This window comes from Pogona vitticeps, chromosome 4 (assembly GCF_051106095.1).
Source record: "Pogona vitticeps strain Pit_001003342236 chromosome 4, PviZW2.1, whole genome shotgun sequence".
Taxonomy (NCBI): domain Eukaryota; kingdom Metazoa; phylum Chordata; class Lepidosauria; order Squamata; family Agamidae; genus Pogona; species Pogona vitticeps.
Genome location: NC_135786.1, coordinates 203,833,847 through 203,853,406, shown reverse-complemented (window position 1 = coordinate 203,853,406; position 19,560 = coordinate 203,833,847). Strand labels below are relative to the sequence as shown.

The 19,560-nt window shown below is 37.8% G+C and overlaps 1 protein-coding gene across 3 annotated transcripts in view; it reads left to right on the top strand.

The window, feature by feature from the left end:
- The window catches only part of JPH1 (junctophilin 1), a 92,658-nt gene extending 74,328 nt beyond the window's left edge, over positions 1–18,330 (top strand). For 2 of the 3 annotated variants that reach the window (XR_013545452.1, XM_020787545.3), the window contains 3 exons: positions 10,206–10,840; positions 15,760–15,855; positions 17,683–18,330. Coding sequence is in view for 2 of the 3 variants with exons in the window: in XM_020787545.3 (XP_020643204.3) it covers positions 10,206–10,840; positions 15,760–15,840 (716 nt within the window). In the remaining variant the exon portion in view is untranslated. Of the gene's footprint in view, positions 1–10,205; positions 10,841–15,759; positions 15,856–16,040 lie in introns of all 3 variants that reach the window. The other variant, XM_020787544.3, reaches the window with a different exon arrangement.
- Positions 18,331–19,560: the final 1,230 nt, after the last annotated feature.

Below are 19,560 nucleotides of genomic sequence, written 5' to 3'. Positions count from 1 at the left end.
CATGCTGTTGGGCTATGAGTATTTTTCTGAGTTCTGGGTCTTGCTCTCCTGTGCTGTCACCTTGCACTGAGCCAAATTCATCCTCAGAACCTTGGTCAATCTGGGGGTCTTTCACTTCACCCATGTCTGTTACTTGACTTCGAGTCAAGGGCATAATCCCCCCTCAGAACAGGCTGCTTTAAAAAGTCAAGCCTCAAAATAAAACGACCACTTTTTTCCTTTTTGCCTCAGAACCAGCTCTCCTAGAGATTGCTGCTGTTCTTCAGCACTAAATTTGCAACAGTATCGAGTCAGAGCCTACCCCCCTCTGCTGGGCCTCTCAGCTGGCAAGCTAGCTCACTGTTGCTACGCAGTTTTGCCTCAGCGTTTTCCCGCCAAAACTAGGCTGCCTCAGAGCACCTTAATCTAAGTCTCCCCAGTTGGCACGTTCTTCTACTAGCGCACCTCCCCGTGAGGTACACCTAGAAGATTACCTACGCGCCTCAGACTGTCCCTGACTAGACCCCCCTTGCTCTGGGCACACCTGCCAAGGCTTTGCTGGACCGCTGGACAACTGGACCAGTCGTATCCCACCCGCTGGACACCAATCAATGTGACAAACCCAGACCTACTGGGATCTGCCACACAGTTACACTAAGCTGCCACCAACCATTCCCTATAAAAAGTCACACAGACCAGGGATGGATTTTTAAACAGTAAAAGAATAAGGTTTATTTTAAATACAAACAGGGTAAATAAAACAATCAGGTGAATAAAATAAAGTAACGTGGCTTATTCTCACACACACAAGCATACAGTTTGGTTCACCTAGAACCTTTAACTTAAAGCACAGACCCTGAACCCATCAGTTCTGGCTAACCAACAGACCCCTGAACCTTTCAGGTTGGTACTCTGACACACAGTAGTACCCTGTCAGACACCCAGACTCCCACAACAGCTCCTTCTTCCCCAGCTGCTGCTTCGTCCCAACCCAGTGTCTCACAGTCTGTCTCAGCATCTCCTCTTCACCACACAGGCATCACATATTTATACAGTACAGCCCCTCCTCCTGATGTCCCGCCTTCCACTCCCCATAGGATGGAACTTTCCCTCCAAACCCATGACAGACAGGTAGCATCAGTGCTGTTATGTAACAGTACCCATCAAAGTAAATGGAATTTTCATGGAAATCTAAAAATGTGCAAATGCTGACACAGACAAGAATATATTTAAGAGTCACCAAAAGAGCACAGGGAACAGGTTAGAAACCAATCTGTGCTTACTTATTTGAGCAGAATGTGGGGTGGCGGTAGTTTCCTGAAACCCAGGAAAACCTCTGAATAAAGCAATAACTGCCTTATTGCCAGTTTGTCTTTGCTAAGCTAATTTATTTGTAGCAACTCCAAAGTTGCTTTTAGGCAAATGAAATGATACTGTCAATCTCCATGTTATATAAGATCAAGGGCTGATCTATTACTAGAGTCTCTCTTCTTTCTGTTTTGACAAGTAGGTGCCTTGAGGGCTGAACAGATTTCTGTTTCCTAGAAGTACTGAAAGAAACAAAAAGTCTGGTTATTGATTGCTCTTCTATCATCTAGGAAGATGCAGAGTAAGAAACTCTGAGCCGCAAGTCAGAAGCAAAGTCCTGCAGCCATAAAAGCATGAGGGAGACTGTTGTTTGCCTAGGAAAGTCAACATCTAACATGGATCCCTCTGTAATTCTAGGCCACAAGGAAACAGTGGTTTGCTAGAAGGCTAGAATTCCTTGGAGGCCAAAGACACATTTCACCAGCTCACTCTACAACCTGCAGCACAAAGATCTTATAGTTCTCCTTTGTAGCTGTGGCAACTACCCTGTGCTTCCTGGCTGTAGCTAGGCAACATCCTTGTTGTGTCAAATTGTTCTGAAATACAATATTCTGGGAAAATGTATTTTTTCTTTTTTGTTCTTGTTGTTTTTGTTGTTGGTAAAAGTGCTTAGTGTAAAAAGCTAGCAGTTTGGCCTTTAGACTCCACATAGGAAATCTACAAGGCTACCTTTGATGAAGAAAAGGTGGACAAAAGATTTCCTTGGTAATCTTTTCTTTTTTTTATTCAAGTTTGCATTAATGCCATAGAGATCTAATCTTTATACTGGCCTTCTGCCCACAGAGATGGAACAAGTTGTATTTCAACATATCTGGAGATGTGGAGAGGCTGCTCTGAAAATTAGCTTTTCCATCAGTTTTTTTAATACACACTACAGATTTCAAAATCATTTCTTTTATTTGATGTACGTTGAGCACAGACTACAATTAGCTACTTACGAAACATGCTTATTGCAGATGAATTGGAAGCATCTATGCCAGATAATTGTGAAGAAAACATCTGCAAATGCAACCATTTGTTCCTTTTCCCACCTTAGGGCTGGTTGGGCATTTATTATTTATTCTTTGTACAGTAATATCTCTTTGGAACCATTTTGAATTGCTTGAGTTAAAGAATTTCAGAGCAGAATAGAAAATGTTGTCCTACTGATTTTATCAAAGTTACATTTTATTGGTAGATATTTGTCTGAATGTGAGAATACCTACATGGATTCTCCTGCTTTGCTGATTTAAACACTGATACCCATACCAAATTTTAATGCTGCAAGCCTACTGCAGAAGTATGGGACTGGGCAATTGGCAGGGCAATCTGTGGAGGACTAAGACAGGACTTATCTTCACTGAGGCTGGGGAGCCTGTACGTGAATATATTTTTACCTCTATGTCAGGTAAATTCTCAGTTATATAAGGAACCATACAAGGCTGAGGTTTTCATAGAGCTTGGAAAAGTTACCCAGAATCCCCCTACCAGGATGGCCAATGGCTAATTAAACAAGCACGCAAACAGACAAACTTTTCTGAGCATTGGCATTTATGTTTATTGTTCACATATGGCTGAAAAGTCAGAATATTTTTTGGACTTAGATTTCAAAATTCATTTCTGCTCAGTAAGCCCTTACTAAGCATTGACTGATGCCAAATTTATTTGTTTGTTTGTTCATTTGTTTATTATATAAAATATTTGCACCATGCTTTTCTCCTTAAAATGGGCCCAAGGTGGCTTACATAATTCAAAACACAATATTAAAACCTAAGAACAATACATTATTCAAAGATTAAAGGAGAATTAATAACATATTTAAAATGCTAGGTAAAAGCTTTATTGAAAACAGATTTAGAAGCAACAAAATATAAGCCCTCCTATTTATTGTCTCATAGACAATAAGTCACTAAGGAAAATTGCTATACAGAAATTACATCCATAAGCTCTATTTCTTCCTGCCTCTTTACTTATGGCAGTTTGCTGCTAAGATGTACAATAAAGTTAATGTTGGCATAAATACCTACTAGGATTCCAGCCATTGTGCCTTTTAAAAGTGTTTGTTTTCAAACAACATTGATTTCATTGGTGAATTCTCAGTCCTCTAAAGATAATTTTCTTCAGATTTCTGTGAAACTACAAATGCAGAAGCTACATACTCAGGAGTAGTAGCAATTCTCAAAATGCATGTTTCAAACAAAGTAAGTGAGGAGAACATTCCATTTCTATGGTAGTCTCTTGAAATGCCCATAGACAGGGACATGAATTAGTCTTCTGTGTGGACTATTACCAGAGCCGTTTTGCAGGATATTTATTATAAATCTCTGTTTATGGACTGTCATATATATTTGTTCTATGTTGAAGCCTTGCTTACAAAATGTACATGTGAAAAGGGTTCTTGTGTTTATATTCATTTATTTTTAGAACACCATTGTATTTGCTTCTGTTTTCAAAGAGTAAGCTGTGTTTTGGCAAAGAGAAGTCTTTTGAGATTTTTAAAGACAGAAAGATCTGTTAAGGCATCAGCTTTCATGAACTATTCTGATATATGAAAATTTATGTCATAATAAAATTGAACACAGCGATCCTGGCACCCAGATCTAACTGCTGCTGCTGCTTCTGCTTCTGCTTCTAGTTCTACTTCTACTTATTGTTGTTGTTGTTGTTGTTCTTGTTGTTGTTATTGTTGTTATTGTTATTATTAAAAAATTCCAGGCGCAGTCAACTTATAAAAACATCAACCAGTATTATATAACAAATACAAGTTTTAACCAAAAACCTAAGTATCTGTTAAATATTGATGCAGCATGTATGCTATTCCTAATATAGTAGTTTTTTGTAGCTCTGATAGTGGTATAATAATAATAATAATAATAATAATAATAATAATAATAATAATAATAATAATAATAATAATAATAATAATAATAATAATAATAATAATAATAATAATAATAGTAGTAGTAGTAGTAGTAGTAGTAGTAGTAGTAGTAGTAGTAGTAGTAGTAGTAGTAGTAGTAGTTTTGTATCACCTTTCTCCTTAAAAGGGACCCAAGGTGGCTTAGATGATAAAAAGACAATACTCAAAGCTAAAAATTATAAGTACACAAATACCAAAAAGGATCAAACAAATACCACACTAAAAACGGTAAACAAGCAACACCAAGTCAGCCAGTCACTAAGTGAAAGCTTGCCTGAAGAGAAAGGTCTTTGTGTGCTTGCGGAAGGACAGCAAAGATGGGGTCAACTTCACCTCCTGTGAGAAGGAGATCCAAAGTCTGGGAGCAGTGACGAAAAGGGTCTATCTCATGTCCCCACCAAACGCACTCATAGAGGTGGTGGGACCGAGAGAAAGGCTCTCCTGATTATCTTTATATGTTGTTGAAGAAGGTTTGGATTGCCTTTCCACCAATGGAGAGTTCCATGCACACAAACGTTCCACTGACATTGTTACTATAGACAGAATCCAATAGGAAACACCCAAATAAGCAATTGCATGAGGAATAGGGGTGCATGCAGCCCTTATACCCATGCAGCAAATCCATTGAGCTTCCATTTCTCTGATGAACCCCAACATTAGGCCTGTCACCTACACCAACTTGGAGCCAGTAGGAATTTTCTTTTCCTTCATAACCAACAGGAGGGTCTCTTTGCTCTCTTCACACATCCCTCCTTGAAGACCAGTGTTAGTCTTTAAGGTGCCACAAGACTATTCAGTTTTGTTTTGGCTTTTAAACAGTTATAACATTCAGCATCTGTCTTAGCCTTGAAGAAGTTTTTGTTTTTTTCTGCAGATTATATGGTGAGACAGGGTTAGGACATGGTACTATGTACATAGTACACAGCTTTTGAAATTGTCAGTATTTTCTACATATGAAAGTGACTCACTTTCAGGAAGCCAGCAGTTCTTGTCAAACATCCAATTCAATTAACTATCCATTTATAAGATTTCATATTTTCTCTGGTATGACTCAAAGGTAAGTACAGTAGGAAGCTATCCAGGTTCCTTAAAGCAGTTGTCCAGAGGGAAAACATGAGAAGTACAAAATTAAAATACCTGGAGTTCACAGTCACAAAGGAGACGTGGCAGCTGAGTACCTGATTTCTCAGAATAATCTCTCAGCAGTAATTCCGTTGAAGTGTGAGATTTATGAAATGACCTACCTTCTAAGCATAAATTATGCAACTATTAATAGCTGCTCAATTTTGTGGTTCTCCTGAATTCGTTCATTTAGGGTTTTTTATATTTATTTAGCATTTCGGTTAATGACAGAAAACAGAGTTGAACAATACATTTCAATTGAAGTATTGCCTCAATTTGTATATGGTTTTTTCATTTTTTGCTTTGAATTCATATATGTGATGTACGCAGTTTTGCAAAAGGCTGAAACAATTTGTTTTTCCCACCACATTTTTGATGTTTTAGCCCTACTAACCATTGATTTTCCATTGCCATTTTGTTTTGTTTTTTAAACTAGTGTTGCACCATAGTTACAGTATATAGATTGCTTAATCTATGGCTGTTCCATACTCTCCCAAACTCTGTACTAGGAAAGTATTTTCAGATATTTTATTTTGGATGATATACATTGTTATGATTATTTGTTGTATTTAAATATTTTGTAACAGATAATTAAAAAATACTATGGCACTCAGTTGTCATTAAATCTATCCTAGAGCATAACATGTCTTCATTCATATATATACATATGTAAGAAATGAGGAAAATTAGATAGATAGATAGATAGATAGATAGATAGATAGATAGATAGATAGATAGATAGATAGATAGATAGATAGATAGATAGATAGATAGATAGATAGATAGATAGATAGATAGATAGATAGATAGATAGATAGATAGATAGATAGATAGATAGATAGATAGAAAAAGCGGCCAGGTAGACAGGCAGACAGCCATTTTCTATCTCTCTACCAAATAGTTTCAAATACTGTTTACAAAAAATTGAAGCAGTGCAGTTGAGGGAGCCACATAAAGGCTTTTTAGCAGCCACAGATAGAATACATGGCTGTTTATTTATTAACATTAGCAATGGGAATGAATCGCCATTTTGGGAATAGCGTGATCCATCAGAGTTGATGAAGCACGAATCTTATCCCTATGAACCAATGAAACATGAATTTATTCGTTGGTTCATGGAAGGGTTAGACAGCCGGATGCTGTCTAAAAAAAAAAAAAAAAGCTGACCCCTCCACCCCCACAGCCTGCCCCCTTCCCACTACCTCATCACCTCCCTACCTTGGCTGCCGCAGTCTGCACCGCTGCCGCCACCACCACCATCCACAGAAGCCTGTGCCCAGTGGCCTCCTCAGTCACCATCCAGCTCCGCTTTCCAGATGTTTGTCATGTTTCTAGTTCTTTACCAGATGAGATATAAACGTGTTATACAAATATGGAGGAAATTCCTTGCATTTTACGTGTCTGTCACAGCCAGTGCCATGTTGCTTCCCTGGATTGGTAGAAAAATGCTTTAGCTAATTCTGAATTCTAATTCTACTGGAGCCATTTCAGTTTTAAAATTATTAAAACAAAAGTAGTGCTTTTTAGCATGTGTGGGCAGATGCCCTATGGAAGGCAGTCACTGTAGAATAATCAGACATCCCCCACAATCCTAGGAGTATCAGTGTCAAGGCTGATTTGTTGGTAGTTCTTTAGGACCAGGAAGAAGTTCTGCAAATCTTTTCCCTCCCAAACTATGTAGGTAGTTTAAGATGGGACTGTTTGGATTGTAGAAGAATGAGACCAGTACAGTATCAGTTGTGTCAGTTGTTCTTCCCTGATTTTCCCATGTCAGTCCAGGAGCCATTCCTAGACTGAGGTTGTCCACAAGTGTTAGTTATAATGGGCAGTTGCCAAACCCCTTATGCAGTGAATGAGGAGCACTCCATGCAGTGCAGAGTTGCCGCTGTGGTTGTGCTTTGCCTGCCCGCTCGAAGGAGACGAGTGTGGGCAAATAACATCAAGGCCGGAGGAAGGGGGCTTGGAGGAGCCTTCATCTTGCCTGCCTCCCCCGAGATTGGCCTTGGCCCTTTGCCATGGCGGGTAGTGTGAAAGGTAAGAGATTTGGTGAGTTCCTTTGGGACACCTGAGGAGGGTGTCAATCAGCCCATTTCCCTGATTGGTAGAACAAGGAGTATATGAAGAGGAATGGGAGCTAAAGGAATCTCCCAAGCAGTAGTGCACCTAGGGTCATGAGGCTCGGTGACTGAAGCAGTGGGAGGATTCCTGCAAATGGGCAGCTGAAGATGTGCTAGTCAGAGGCAGCGCGCTTCAGCGATAGGCACTCACCCTTAGTGGCCTGATCCAGTTGTAAACGGTACACTGGAATCAGATGATAATTTTGCACTACAGTGAGCCCCCTTGGAAAAGGAAATCAATGTTTTAGTAGTTAATAAAGTTGTGGCCCTAGTTTATCCAACACCTGTGTCTCATCTCTTTATTCTGGGCTGGACAGGCAAATGGTACTAGAAAGAAGAACTTAAAATGCCCTAGTAATTTTTTAAGCATTTAGGAGAGACTGGGCTTCTTTTGCATAAGTTTGTTGCAGATGAGAAAGCATTACATAGCCCAGTTTAAAATTAACAGAAGAGAAACAAATATTCATCAAATGGAAAAAGAAACATGACTAAAAAGTAATGCTGTGAAACAAACTTAGAGGTGATAGGAGTCAGCAAATTAGATGAGAGACGTGATCCTGCACCCATTGAGGTGAACTGACAAACACTGCAGGCTCAGCCCATGTATTTGAAATGTGATACAGCTGCAAATGTGCTAATGCTATTTTAGGCTATGTATGTAAAAGCAGGACGTCATGGAGAAGCAAGGTGATAGTCCCTTCTTTGCCGATGTCTGTTGGCGTTGCCTTGGATGTTGGGTGTTGCAGAAAAGCTGAAGGGGATTCAGATAGAACAGTTATGGCAGGAATGACATGATATTCTGAAAGATGGCGCCGGATAAATGATCTTGCAATTTCTCTTGCCTTGCACATATTACTGTGACAGTTGCTTAATATGTTGGAAACTTTTAATTTAAAAGCACTGGAAAGATGACACACAGCAGTTCTGTTTTAGGGTTGCCCTTATTGAACTACTTTGATGGGTTCTCATGCCAGGACCACACATTTAATATTCATGGACTCACTTTTTCAAATGATGTCCTGAAAATACACAGATAGTGGTATTAGGTTAGAATTGGTCGTTGAATTGCCTTTCTAGGTGGAAGTATGAGCAGAATCCTCAGTTCCTCTCTGGTTATTCTCACACCTTCAGCTTCAGAATACATCAAAGGCTTCCAAAGCAAAGCAGAAATATGCTGTTTATATACCACACCATAGTGCTTAAAACACTCTCTGGGCCGTTTACAATTTAATTGTGCAGGCTGCACATTGCCCTCTCCCAGCAACCTGAGTACTCAATTTCTTGACCTCAGAAGGATGGCAGGCTGAGTCAGCTTTGAGCAGGCTATCTGATCTCATTGAGCTTGAACTCAGATCATGAGCAGAGGCTTGACTGCAGTACTGTAGTTTAATCACAGTGCCACAAACATCATAGTGTATTTATTGACAGAGATCAGTAAACAATGGAATTTAAAATATGTACCTGTGAATATTAGTAGGAAAAAAACTTTTAATAAGTTTTAGGAGGGGGAAAAAACCACCCAAATAAAATCTATGATAGTAATCAAGGCCCACATCAGAGGTGGGTAATTGTAGCCCTCTGAACATTTTTTTCCTTTCCTTTTTTCCTGCAACTATCAGCGGTCTTAGCCACTATAGCAAATAGTCACGGATTGTGAGACTCAATCCAAAAACAACTAGCTGGCCATAGTCACCCACATGTGGTTTATACCTATTGTCGTGCTGGTAGCCAGTGACAAGTGCTAGTGACTGTCTGTCTTCTGTTCTCCCTAATGAAATATTCATACTGTCCACAAGAAAGAAAGAAAGAAAGAAAGAAAGAAAGAAAGAAAGAAAGAAAGAAAGAAAGAAAGAAAGAAAGAAAGAAAGAAAGAAAGAAAGAAAGAAAAGCTCCAGGGGCAGGTTTGGGGCATGCACAGTGGGACAGCAGTGAGAATGGAGGAATAATATTGATTGGCTGCCTGAAGGGGGTATTTGAATGGATTGTTGTACCTTGCTGATGCTTTAAATGTATTTTTGGTGTTGTGTTTGTTTCCATTTTTTCAGTATGGCATTTGTTTAATCGTTTTTAGAATGTACTGTATATATTTACTTTTTAAAGCTTTAAATATTGTTTTTTAATTATCTAAGCCACTTTAAAAAGGACCGTGGTGGCACTGCGGGTTAAACCGCAGAAGCCTCTGTGCTGCAAGGTCGGAAGACCAGCAGTCATAAGATCGAATCCACGCAACGGAGTGAGCTCCCATCACTTGTCCCAGCACCTGCCAACCTAGCAGTTTGAAAGCATGCAAATGCGAGTAGATAAATAGGTACCACCACGATGCAAAGATAACGGTGTTCCATGTCTAGTCGCGCTGGCCACGTGACTGTGGAAACTGTCTTCGGACAAACGCTGGCTCTACGGCTTGGAAATGGGGATGAGCACTGCCCCCTAGAGTCGGACATGACTGGACTAAATGTCAAGGAGAACCTTTACCTTTACCTTTGCCACTGTATGTCCTTTTTAAGGAGAAAGCTGGGGGTGGGTGGGGGTTAAAATATTTTAAATATTTACTTGCTTCATCAGAATTACTTATCTTTTCTTTCCTAAGAATAAAATAAAATGCAAAGGTAAATAATCATTTCTAAAACAAAAGCAAAAATAACTTTGAAGCAGATGCAACTAGTATGCTACATGGGACTCTGACTTCCTCCTTTTTTAAAATGTTATTAAAATTTCAGGTCCTGATTATATCAAGCAACGATTTCAAGAGGGTGCAGAAGTTAAGGAAAACACTGAGGAAAAGCTTCAAGAAGAACCACCTACACCAAAAGAGTCTCCTCATTTTTATCGAAAAGGCACTACACCACCTGGAACACCAGAAGAGAGCGTGAGGCACAGTCCACTCCCCCCTGACAAGCCGTCCCCTGCAAAAAAAGGCAAAAAGCAAAACTCCACCTCAGAGATAAGACTTATTCAAGAAAAAAAGAATTTAACCAGTGAAAGTATAACACCACCAATCAGCAAGCCTCTTTATTCAAAAGTACCTGTGAAAGAAGAGGTGATTGTCAAGCATCAACCAAAGCTGTCACCCCATAACAACCCAAGCAGTGGAGAGAATGGAGAGTTGCATGATCATTACCATGGCTATTATGTGAAAATGAATCCATCAGTGTATCCGCTTGAGATTGAGGAAGACGAGGACCATACCAACCCATCATCTTCAGCACTTGCACTAGTAGTATCAGGCCAGAAGCCAAGCCCAACCAGATCTGGGCTTCTGTTAGATGCCAAAGAATCATTAAAGAAATCTGAATCTGCTGCACCAAAGAATCCTACTAATAACTTCTATTCAGTGGAAACAGAATTCAGTGTGGTAGGTACAGTAAGCTGAGCATATTTTGTTTTGCCTGCGTATTTTATATTTTATATTTGCATAAGTTTGTATCTGCATCAGAGGTTTGCTGTCTGACATAAGCTCTTTAGATATAGATGGCAGGCAGGCAGTAAAACATTAGTAGACCCCTTTCTGACCATCTGTTCTTTAGGATTTGACTGTGCAATCATATGCAAATAATAAAATCCTTATATGACCCTTATATGGGTCTACTAGTGCATCCTTCTAAGCATGTACTGTACTATGCAAGTGACATTAACCAGAGAACTGTAATTGACATCACTCTCTGGTGGTCGTTATTTGCCAACAAACACAAGATTTGCAGTATGTAATATGAGGAAAGGCATTTATTTCAGGATAAGGGAAAGAAGAATCCAAAGACTATAATCTTGTTAGAGATTGTTATCTCTTTTAATTGCTCTGCAACCTTACATTAACCTGTTAAATGAATACAGATGGTTAAAATGGAAGGTAACAAACAAAAAACTACAGTGACACCTTAAAAAGTGAAATATTTAAGGTACCAGAGAACTATTGTTAGGTATCTAGCTGCAAAACCAGAGATTGGGAGTTTGATTCTCCATTGTGCTTCCTGAGGGAAGAGCCAGCCTCTGTAGCCTTGGGTAAGGTGCACAATTCCGGGGTTCCCCCAGAAAACGGGAGAAGTAATTAATTTTAAGAACTGTCTATCTAGGAACTCCTGGGAAGGATTGCATTAGTCAGAAAAGAGTTGACAGCACATAATTATTGTTACTATATGAACATCACTCACATGACTCTTTCTATAAATATAATGTGCAGCAGACACATTGGCCAGAATCACGTTGCTTAATGTACTAAGTTATACTGGAGTAGGCCCACTGATCAACCCTGAGTGCTCAACTGGAAGGACAGATCCTGAAGCTGAGGCTCTAATACTTTGGCCATCTCATGAGAAGAGAAGACTCCCTGGAAAAGACCCTGTTGTTGGGAAAGTGTGAGGGCAAGAGGAGAAGGGGACGACAGAGGATGACATGGTTGGACAGTGTCATCGAAGCTACCAACATGAATTTGACCAAACTCCGGGAGGCAGTGGAGGACAGGAGGGCCTGGCGTGCTCTGGTCCATGGGGTCACGAAGAGTCGGACACGACTTAACAATTAAACAACAACAACAAAGGCCCACTGAATCAGTGTGTATTTAGTGAGTCAGTTCCTCTGTAAGTTCCATTGATTCAAATGGGCCTTTTGTAACTGAAATTTACTGTGCTAAAGTGACAGTTAGAGTGGACCATTTGAATCAGTGGAATTTATTGAGGAGTTGACTCACTAAATCACCATTGGTTTAGTGGGTGTACTGCAGTGTGATTTACTATGTTAAGCTGCAAGATTTTGGCCACTATAATTGTACATATGCTATTTTACTAAACAAAAGTAATACCAGTTTAATGTATTCGCGAAGGCTTTCACGGCCGGGATCTAATGGTTGTTGTGGGTTTTTCGGGCTCTTTGGCCGTGTTCTAAAGGTCGTTCTTCCTAACATTTCGCCAGTCTCTGTGGCCGGCATCTTCAGAGGACAGAGTGCTATCCTCTGAAGATGCCGGCCACAGAGACTGGTGAAACAGTAGGAAGAACAAACTTCAGAACATGGCCAAAGAACCCAAAAAACCCACAACAACCAATATCAGTTTAAATAATATAATTGTTCATTGGTCCTTGGTTACTGATTTAACAAAAGAATCATGACAATTCCTTTTCTCTTTGGAGCACTATACTGTAATTACATTTGCCTTGGTAACACCAGCACAACTGAGGGTGATGAATAAACATTCAAATCAGACAATAGAGTATAAGCCTTTTGTTACACAGTTCTCAAATTTTATTTTCTAGTAGACAATGGGTGTTTTTTGCTTTTCTAAGTTAAAAGATGAAGTATGCTACAAATGTAATTGTTTTTCTCACTTTTTACTTATTTCAAAGCAAGACAGAAGCTTTCAATGTCAATTTCTGGAGAATATCTCCTGTTATATTATTTTCAGTAGCAGAAGTGCTTCCAAGTGGATTCATGTCCTTGGAGTCCAGATGAAACAGAGGTTTCGTATAATATTGCTTGCAGATTTCCCTCTTCATCTTCAGCATTATTTCACCTATAAGGGGGAAATTACCATTCTACCTCTACTCCTGGCCTTTTAAGTGAAAGAGAACACCCAATTAGCCATTACTCAGAAATGGGAAATCAAAAGATATGGAGATATAATTTAATGAGATTTAATAGATCAGTCTGAAGTGCCAGAAAACATTTTATACTGAATTGTACTAGATGTAGATTATATGATGCCCACAATTACGGTAGCCCAAATGTGAAAATTTAATTTGAAAGATCTTATATACCTTATTAAAAATGGTGCAATATGTTTAATATTTTTAATATCTTTAATACAAAACTGTTTGATGCAAGAATTAATGGTCATTTCTCATCTGATATAAAACTTCATTAAAAAGTCACTGGAACTGGGATGTAAGAAGTTGCCTTGCATCAAGTCTGTTTTAGCTGACCTGATGGCTGACTTCCATTTCAGGGCAGTTTTCAGGGGCTCTGTTCCAGTGGTGAGCAAAGACAAGAGAAAAAATATTGGACAAATAAGTACTAAATTGTACGTGTTTAATTTGAAACCTCTTCTGCCAATTGATGAGCCTTAGGAGGTGAATTTCAGGAGGAGAAATACATTTTCTAAATGTAAAAAAATCCATACAAAAGTTCAGAAGCCACTAAATGGTGATGTTATATGGTTGGGGGAGAGACTTCAGGGTAACAGCATAGGGCTGTAATTTTTTTAATATACATTTTATATATGTGTGCACATCTCTTCATGAGACTGATGGATCTCCACTCTATTTGGCTAAATCTAGTGCCTTTTATAGTCATAGTTTTCGGTGTTAGTCTGTGCAAACATTATATACTTTTCCTCTTTAGTATGCCTGAAACTTGCTGTTATATAAGGACAATTCCGGGCATGCATAAAGCTCTTCTGTTACAGCTTCTTTGTAACACCTGTTCAAGTCAGTCATGGAAGGCAGAGACTAATTTTGCCTTTATCTATTTTAAGCCACTGCAGAGCACTGAGTCCTTATTTTTGGTACTTCACCCTAAAGCATTTTGGAGTCACACTATTAATGTTTTAAAAGCCAGAATTAGAGTCACATTTTGAATTCCATGATAGAGTAGAGGTCTCTGCAGTATGCTTGGTCATTCTTAGCACAATTAAGAGTCCCTAAGAATTATTTGGTAGGTCTTAAAGGATCTCATTCCATATCTCATTCTGTCTTGTAAGACTGAGAAGATAGCAAAGCATGTCTGAGCTACTTTCATTTGAGTTGAATTTGTTAACTTAATTCTATTATATAAACAACAGTGTGGGGATTATATTGTACGACAAAAATAACAGAATCACCACCTTTGATATTGCCTATATGAAACCGAGGCCATTCTCTTGGAGGACACCACAGAGATACTGCAGAGATGGCTTTTCCATACTTTCTCATCCCCAACTGAGGCCACAATGTTTAGCGTTATTCATAGAGTAATTCTGTTGTTGCTGCTGCTGTTTTTGAGGAAAGTTTCTGTGCTAGGGTGCAAACCACTTTCTAGAAGAGTATTGAAGCATTTTGTGTCATGCACTATCCCTTGCCATTTTCTCCACCAACCAAAGACCTCCTCCAAATTTGGGATTTGAGGGTACCCAGTGGGAAGAGGAAGTCATCTCCTTCCTGGTTCAGCTAATGGAAGCAGTTCCACTAGCAGAACAATCCCACAGGATCCCACACAAAGTAATGTATTACTTTAGATACATCATTGCACTGTGGTCATTGCCAATCATTCATACATGTTTAGTGTCTGTGCTCTAGTTCCTTAATGGGATGTAGAATATAAGCCAGTTCACTTACCTGAGAAGAAACTCTAGTCATAAACTCATGTCTTCCATCTGAGTGACAACAATATCCATCCTTTTGAGGGCAATACAGTCACATATTGTGTCTATTCATTCGCAGAACTGAAGATGTGGTAAGTATATTTCTTGGCTTTGCAAGGTTTAATGTTAGCAAAATAGAACATCTTGTAGTGTTGCTAAATATTAAGCTCATACCAGGCTAACCTTTTATAATATTTCAGCTTACTCTTTGGTTAGACCTCCTGCATCCCACTGCCATTCGAGTAAGGAGGAACACGTCCTTATGATCCAGATAAGGAAGTTAGGTCGGTAGCTAACCATATGTTCCCGAGAATTGATGTGTTCAGATATACCAATACTCTTCAGTTACCTTTAAAATAAAATCTCTCACATTTTAAAATCAAGTTGAAAGACTTTGAGACCTTTGTTTTGTTTTGATGTGTTTTGCTTGTACCCTGTTTATGAGCTAAATATAACCTGCAACTTCTTTCAATTTCAGTGCATTCAGTAGAGTGGTGTCTAAACTATTTCATATCAAGGTTTCCATTTAAAATGTTTGTATTACAATAGAATAATCTCAGTATTAAAAGGTAAGGTTCAGATGAGGGGAGATAAAAATATGGCTAACGTTTATGTACCATTGGAAATCTTAAAACTATTCTGTTTTTCATAGCATAACTGAATCTACAGGAGAAACAGCTCAGTCCACATAGTATTATCCTTCCCCATCCCCATCATTGCATATTAGAACTTAAATGTCTCTAGAAATGAAATCAAATATATAACATCTGTTGCTTTCAAAATAATTAATATTTTATATGATAATTAATATTTGAGTACAGTAAAACCCGTGAATAAGTGGTCTAGTTTGATATGATGCAATTTGGAATCAAGTTAAAATTTGCAACATATTTATTCATAGTCTTTATTTTTGTGAGTGTAATCAAAATTCCTTTTAATTCATTTTCAGGGTCCTAATTCAATCATGATTGTTCTGGTAATGCTGTTGAATATTGGTTTAGCCATTCTTTTTGTCCATTTTCTAACTTGATTGGAATTACAAAAGGTAAGAGTGGTCTTATATTTTACATTAAACATTGTATCCTATCCTGCATTCTCATTTTTAATCTTTCCCATTTAAAATGGCAAACTATTATTTGCAAACTTTAATGTTTTGTCACTTTAATTTTGGCTATGCCTGAATGTGATTCAACATTGTTACTTAATGATATAACTGTTTTGATCCTTCAGTGAAGTCATGACAACTAGTGGCGTAAGCCCACAATTCTCGGCAGTTGTGTCATCAGCCTTTTAAATGGCACGAGTCATGTTCAGACACAGGGAAGGAGGCATGGCATTAGGATGGGACACAAGAGAGATGAAACTTGGAAAACTCAGCCCAGGGGCTTTTGGGTCCTCTGAAAGCTGAAGCGAGCATCCATGTTGGGGGAAAAAAATACGTGCGCCTACACACACAAGCTTGCTGAAGCAACCCAAAGTGTGTTGGTTACTCCATCTGTTCCAGCAGAGAGTGTGACTAAACTGGAAATGTACGGAGCTGCACTTTTGTTGATGGAAGCTAACAGCTGCCTTACTATTTTGCCGTCTGATGTTTTTGGTGGGGGAGATGGGAAAACGACTGCCAGAGGAATGTGGTCAGAGGATTCTGTTGCTGTGGAAGCGATTCCAGTATTCACTCCTATCTCATTAGAAGAAATAGTTAGCAGCATCACTCACCAGTCTTATTCCATTACCTGCTGCTTTTAAAATCTCCTTGCGATTTTCTGGGAGATTGTGTTTCATTGCTTATGCATGGTTCTGTTCCTTTACTATTTATTTAAAACCTATGTGTACAGCCATAATATAATAATGTAGACCAGCCAGGAAAACTTCACACTACTCCTTCCACCCTGCATCAGAAAAACAAAATTAAAGCCTGTAGCATATGTGCAGTGTAGATATCTTTTCTTGGAAGGATCAATTTCTCCATACCACTACTACTACTTTTTTAAACAAAGCCGGTAATGTCATTTTTCTCTTAAGGGTTAGGCTGTATGCAATGATGTTTTAAACCATCACTTATATCTTCCTTGTGAAAGTGGCAAGAAGACTTGTTTTAAATACGCTAAGATTGGTTGGGCTATCTCAATGTACTGGTGGACGAACAAGGAAAAATATTTTGAGAAGAGTTGTGCCACTTTGGGTCTTATCTCAATATTACAATTTTTTTATTGGCATTTAAAAGCCTTGCCTGTTTGAACAATGGAAACCGCTATTAAATTTATGGTAAATAATTATTTTTAAAGGTCAAGCTTCATGTTGAATACATTCAGGTAGAGCATTTAAGTCTGTTAACAATGATTGAGTATCAGCTGAATGCCTTTTAATGTTGTTGAAATGAGTCTGTAATCTTACCTCAGTTAGTAAAAACAAGCCTCAAACTTTTGTTTGGACTCTTTGTCTTAACTAGATTACCGTCCTGTGTTTTGGTGATGCAATCCATGTATTTTTTTTCTTCTTCCTGGTGTTAATTTACTCTATTCCATATTATTCAAATGCATGCTTGTTTTACTTATAGGAAAACTGTAGACGGTGTGGTCATTTTGAAAGTCAGCATTTTAAATTAGAAATAAAAGAGTAAAGGGCTTAGGTTTTATTTTATTTTTACCTCTTAGAAGACAACACTCTCCAGGGTTTTGATCCTGTTTGTAAATTTATTATTAATATTAGTATTACTATTATTATTATTATTTGCATGGTTAAATGAGAGGTTTTCTTATAACTATGTGGGCTACTGTACAAGGCAGCCAATGGAGTGGACATGGGTATGGAGTTATTTTTGTAGCCTGGAGCAACTCAATGCAGGGCAGTAACGCAGTGGCATTTTTTGCAGAAGTGGGTTGAGGATCCTGTGTTTTGACCAGTGTGGAATCAAGAAGAAAGCAGAAAGGCAGCAAATGAAAATTTAACACCTTATATTTGTTTGTTAAGGAAGGAGAATGTGTTTTACTTATAAATTTAGAAAAGTAATCAATTCAGAATCAGGTTTTTAAAGTATACTAAGCCATGGTATCCTGTATAAACACCTTTTCACAGTCCAACCCCGATAAGTTATTGATTAAACTAGTTTTATAACTGACATTTAAATAATACATGTGTATTTAAAAATCAAAAAATATGGCTTTTGAAAACATTTATAAATTTAAGCATGTTAGTTCCATTTATAATATAAATATGTATGATTTATAAGCTTTTTTAAAAATAAAGCTTCAATCAAGAATTGTTGGTATTTTTCTAAAATGTGCACAGCTGTATTTTACATAAAAGGCTATTTATAGTTGGTTGTATACTGTACACTACATTTTGGACAGCTCATAAGTCTGCCAATTGTACTTAATTATATGTCACTTTGTCTATTTAAAATTTCTTGCTGTGAACAAATTCTTTATCTATGAGCTTCTTTATTTATATTTCTGGAACTCAAAATAGATAATGTACAGTTTTCATAACTGTATTTGCTCTAATAAAAAGGAATTGGTTACTAATGTGTCAATGTGTTTTCTCTTCATATAAATAAAGCCATTGCACATTCCTCATTGCAAGAAAACCTGTGTAGGTCTTGTCCAACAAAGTAGTGAATTCAGTCATCGAAAGAAGACTAAACTGCTTTAAAAGCCTTCATTCTATAGCTTTATGCCTTCATTTTATAGCTTTATATAAAGTGATAAAACACATTTTGTTTTATGTGTTCTTTAGCTTTATGGAAGCAGGTGTTATTAACACTTAGATTTTAATTAAACTGTTTCTAGAATAATCTGTCCCTTAACTATATTTCCTTTTCTTTTTTGGGATTACTAGAAGTGTTTAAACAGTGACAAAGCCACATGTTTGTTGAAAGCACACAATCAATTTTATTGATCAATAGATCTTTTGCCTTTCAGGGGTGAGAGTAGAATAAAATATAGTGATAATATTCCAAGTGTTCTATCAAACAAACAAGGAATTCACATGAATTGAAATATGATTATGCAAAGCGCATTTGTTTTTCAAGTATGACACCATGTTCTGTTTTCTTTTACAACATCCACCATGTGCTTTGAAAAATATGGTTTCAAATGTAAGAATATAGTTCTGTGGCACTTGAGCAAATGGTCGAAGCTTTAATAACTAACTATACTGAAGATTATCAAAATCAGACAACAGTCCTCTGCATTCATTTGTCTTTTGGTCTCCGTTGCCATTAATTCCATTGTGGAGATATAGATCCAGGCACATATACATGAATGTCATTCACAAATGCTAATCCAGAATGATGTACTGTATGTATGTATAGTAAGAGAGAGTGCAAAGATATATAATGACTGATTCTGATTATAGCCTGGATGCACTGTAACATGCCTGGGCATATTAAATTGCTTATTATAAACAACCGCCTTAATAAGTGGCTGTAATGAGCAGCAGAAGGGGGTCATTGAATTTTCAGCACATAAACAAGACAGATACATAGCATGTATAAAGAACTATAATGATTGGTTGGCAATTAGCAGTCAAGTGCATTTGACTAAAAACATTCTACAGTAGAAATAAAAAACGAAATATGTTAGAATCAATTCTGAGATTTCTGTTTTTAATTAAGTGTTCTGTGATATGATGAATAACAAATAAAATAATATCTTAAGGGATTTACTCCTGCTGGTGCATTATATATTTTGACATATAATCATAATGTGATGAAGCTGAAATGCTGATGAAATTCATATATTCTGGTGTC